The following is a 4670-nucleotide window of genomic DNA, read 5'->3' on the forward strand; positions in this document are numbered from 1 at the left end:
GTGAGAGCCAAGAGAATGCCTCTCCCTTTGAATTTGCCTGAATAAATAATAAACATTTAAATTATTTGTGATCATTGGCTTTGATGTGGCATGTTTTCACAAGTTATACCTGTCCCAATTTCATGATTTTATGTCAAAATTTTGTAAGAAGAAATACACGGCTGGGCGTGGTGGCTCATGCCTATAATTCCAGCACTTTGAGAAGCCAAGGAGGCTGGATCACCTGAGGTCAGGAGCTCGAGACCAGCCTGGCCAACATGACGAAAACCCGTCTCTACTGAAAATACAAAAATTAGCTGGAACGGTAGCATGCGCCTGTAATCTCAGCTACTCAGGAGGCTGAGGCAAGTGAACTGCTTGAACCTGGAAGGTGGAGGTTGGGGTGAGCCGAGATCGCATCTTTGCACTCCAGCCTGGGCAACAAAGTGAGACTCCATCTCAAAAAAAAAAAAAAAAAGAAAGAAAGAAAAGGAAATACACAAGCAAATCCTGCTACAGGAGCTTATAAATGCAAAACTGAGAAGAAGAAACAAAGAGAATGTGTATTTCATTCCATATTGGAAGGAATTTGTAAGGCTGTATAAAACTAGGAAGCTTATTTATTACCACAACTTGAGGGTGATCAACAATTACAGAATGATAATCCATGATGTATATTTTTTGTGCAGTAAAAATCCAGAATTTGTGCTGCATAAATACCTTTGTGTATGTCTGGCACAGTATCATTTAGTGTGTGATTGGATGAATGTAAGTTTCTGTCCTGACTTCTGAGTCCTTTTTTTTTATGGTGGTTACAAGGACAACAATATTTTAGTAACTTTTTTCAACTCAGTGGGAAGTGAAGGCACTTACCATATGGCTGTTACCATACCCCACCTTCTGGATACCTGAGGAGAGATTTGATGTCAGGCTGACCAACCGAGACTAGTCAACATGGCAGATTTGAGAATTGAGATGAGTGGCTCATAGAAGAGCATCTTATCCCAATTTTCTCCTGCTTGTAAGTTTGAAAGTTTTCACCAATCAGTATAAGGAAGAATAAAATAAAAAGAAGTACAAGCCAAGAAAACACTAATTCAAAAAATAGGCAAATTGCTATGTCTACGCAATGCTATAAGCCAGTGGTTGGAAAACTTTTTCTGTAAAGGGCCAAATGATAAATATTTTAGATGCTATTGGGCATAGGATTTCCATGGCAGCTATTCACCTCTGCCATTGTAATGTAAAAGCAGCCATGGAAGATATGTAAATGAATTAACATTCCCATGTTTGAATAAAATTTATGAACACTAAAATTTGAATTTCATATAATGTGCATGTGTCATTTATTCTTCTTTTGATTATTTTAACCACTTAAAAATGTAAAAATCATTCTTAGCTCCCAGGGCTGCACAATAATAGGCACTGGACTTGCTATGGTCTGTGGGGCATAGGTGCTGATCCTTGCTGTAGAGGCTAGTCTTATACATGGCTATAAGGTACGGGACCAGTCCTTTCATTTGCCTTGGTCCATTATTAACTTCATTTTTGTTATTATTAACTGAATTATATATTATTTACTAGTATAGCTTCAAGAGAGCATATGCCATTACTATCAAGATTAGAGAGAAACATAGAGAGCTTTGCATTACAATGAATAGGCAGTGATTTTGAAAAATATAAATATGGATTATTTGGCTAGGGAAACTAAAACAACATTTTGTTCTCTTTCCTGTTCTTTCTTGTATTAAAGTTATCACTATTCTGTTGCAATTAATAACTTTAGATATAATTATAAAATTATAAAAATAATAGATCACATCATCACAAAATAATTTCCACAGAGAAATTAAAATGTATGAACATCTGGTTACATACCACCAGGTTTCCAATGACCATGACCATCATGTAAACAATAAGGCACATAGCTTGACCAGCAACCTCCATACAGTCCCACATGGTCTCTATCCACTCTCCACACAGCACGCGGAACACAATCAGGAAGGAGTGGAAGAAGTCGTTCATGTGCCACCGTGGGAGTGTACAGTCATCATTGATCTTGCAGACACATTCTTTGTAGCTCTTACCAAAGAGCTGCATGCCGACCACAGCAAAAATGAAGACGATGATGGCCAACACTAAGGTAAGGTTACCTAGAGCCCCTACCGAGTTACCAATGATCTTAATCAGCATGTTCAATGTTGGCCAGGATTTTGCCAACTTGAAGACTCGGAGCTAAAAGCAAATATAAAGTTTAATATTAATCATTATGAAAATTTTTTCAATGTTTCCAATCTTGATTTTTGTTCAAAGTTTAAAGCTGACTTTAAGTCCTATAATATTGTCATTATTAGCTGGCTAAAATAAACTATTCTTATTTTCATTTTCATCTATTTTCAATATTTCTGTTATTNTCTTAATAGTCATGTAATTTTGGGTCTTACGTTTTAGTTAGTCTATTTTGAGTTGACTTGTATAAAAATTTAGAGATAAAGGTCTAATTTCATTCTTTTGCAGGTGGCTATTCAGTTTTCCCAGAACCATTTACTAAAGAGACTGTCCTTTCCCTATTATATGTACTTGGAAACTTTGTCAAAACTCAGTTAATTGTATATGTGTAGATTTATTTCTGGGCTCTCTATTCTTATGTATTGCTCTATGTGTCTGTTTTATGTCAGTATCATTCTGTTTGGTTACTATAGCTTTATAGTGTGTTTTGAAGTCAGTTAGGGTGATGCCACCAGCTTTGTTCTTTTTGTTCCAGGTTACTTGGGCTATTTAGGGACTTTTGTGGTTCCATACAAATGTTAGGACTGTTTTTGTTTTATTTCTGTAAAGAATGTCATTGGTATTTTGATAGGGATTGCATTAAATCTATAGATTGCATTGGGTAATATGGACATTTTAACAATATTAATTATTCTAATCCATGAACATGGAATATCTTTCCCTTTTTGTGTCCTCTTCAATTTCTCTCACCAATATTTTATAGTTTTCATTGTAAATATATTTCATCTCCTTGTTTAAATTTATTTCTAGGTATTTTATTTTTTGTAGCTATTGTAAATGAGATTGCTTTCTTGATTTATTTTCAGATTATTTGTTGTTAACATATAGAAATAATATTGATTTTTGCATGTTGATTTTGTGTCTTCAAACATTACTGAATTCATTTATGAAATACATTTTTTTTTCACGGGGTCATTAGAGTTCTCTATATCTAAGATCGGATTATATAAAAACAGAGAGAATTTGACTTCCTTCTTTCCAATTTAAATGTCCTTTATTTCTTTCTCTTGTCTGATTGCTCTAGCTAGAACTTCATTACTATAAAATAGCATAAAAATTAAATAAAAGTAGTAAAAGTGAGTATCCTTGTCTTCTTTCAGTTCGTGAAAAGAAAGCTTTCAGCTCTTCCCTGGTTAGTATGTTATCTGTGGGTTTGTTACATATAGCCTTCATCACATTAAGGTATGTTTCTTCTATACCTAATTTGTTGATAATTTTTATCAAACATAGGATACTAAATTTTATAAAATGCTTTTTCTCTGTCTATTGAGATGACCACATGGTTTTTACATTTCATTCTGTTGCTATAATGTAGAAAGTTTATTGTTCTGCAAATGTTGAAACATCTTTGCATCCCTGGGACGATTTCCGGTTGAGCATGGTGAATAGTCTTTTTGATAGGCTGTTGGATTTGAGTTGCTAGTATATTTTGCTGGGGCATTTTGCATCTGTGTTCATCAGGGATAGTGGCCTCCAGTTTTCTTTGTTTGTGTGTATCCTTGTCTGGTTCTGGTATTGGGGTAATACTGGCCTTGTAGAATGAGTTTAGAAGACTTTCTTTCCTTTTGATTTTTTGGAATAATTTGAGAAGAATTAATATTAGCTCTTCTTTAAATGTTTGGTAGAACTCATCAGTGAAGCAATGTAGTCCTGGACTTTTCTTTGCTAGGAGAGTTTTAATTACTGATTCAATCTTGTTACTCATTATTGGTCTGTTCGAGTTTTCCACTTCTTCATGATACAATCTTGGCAAGTTGTATGTATTGAGTAATTTATCAATTTCCATTAGGTTTTCCAATTTGTTTGTGTATCCTTGTTCATAGTAGTCTCTAATGATCAGTAGCTGCTGCAAACGTTGTTAATGATTCTGAAGTTGCATCCAAATTTAGGCAAAGACAATTCAAAGGATATGATCCAGAACAGGCATTTGTAATAAAGTCCCCAAGTATGTCTTTCACACACTAAAATTCTGAAGCACTGATCTTCATCATGCTATCTCTTTTAAATTCAATCTGTAGCCAACAGCTACTTACACTGTATATGTAAGCACTCAATTCCATACTTATAATAATTGTAGATTGAGCACTTACTTTTCAGTAAGCATTTTCTAATTGTTTATGAGAATCATGTAATTTTTATTACAATCTATTTTACACATAAGTAAACTGAAAAAAAGTTTTTTGTAAATTGCTCAAGGTCATATCAAAAGCTAAGATTTGAAACAAATATTCTATCTTAAAAAGTGGCATTCTTTTTTTTATTATTATACTTTAAGTTCTAGGGTACATGTGCACAACGTGCAGGTTTGTTACATATGTATACATGTGCCATGTTGGTGTGCTGCACCCATTAACTCCTCATTTACATTAGGTATATCTCCTAATGCTATCCCTCCCCCTCCT

At 34.2% G+C, this 4670-nt stretch overlaps 1 protein-coding gene and 1 long non-coding RNA gene across 2 annotated transcripts in view; one reads left to right on the forward strand and one right to left on the reverse strand.

Annotated features, from left to right (window-relative positions):
* Positions 1-1734: 1734 nt before the first annotated feature.
* LOC108519666 (sodium channel protein type 9 subunit alpha-like) overlaps positions 1735-4670 on the reverse strand; it is a 44232-nt gene continuing 41296 nt past the window's right edge. Inside the window, exon 15 of the mRNA XM_017858836.1 lies at positions 1735-2214. Coding sequence (XP_017714325.1) covers positions 1804-2214 — 411 coding nt within the window. The 3' untranslated portion in view covers positions 1735-1803. The remainder of the gene's footprint in view (positions 2215-4670) is intronic.
* Positions 1951-4670, forward strand: part of LOC108519667 (uncharacterized) — a 33112-nt gene continuing 30392 nt past the window's right edge. The window contains exon 1 of the long non-coding RNA XR_001882682.1: positions 1951-2122. This is a non-coding gene — a long non-coding RNA (uncharacterized LOC108519667). The remainder of the gene's footprint in view (positions 2123-4670) is intronic.

This window comes from Rhinopithecus bieti, unplaced genomic scaffold, assembly GCF_001698545.2.
Source record: "Rhinopithecus bieti isolate Rb0 unplaced genomic scaffold, ASM169854v2 scaffold_48881, whole genome shotgun sequence".
In the NCBI taxonomy this organism is placed as follows: domain Eukaryota; kingdom Metazoa; phylum Chordata; class Mammalia; order Primates; family Cercopithecidae; genus Rhinopithecus; species Rhinopithecus bieti.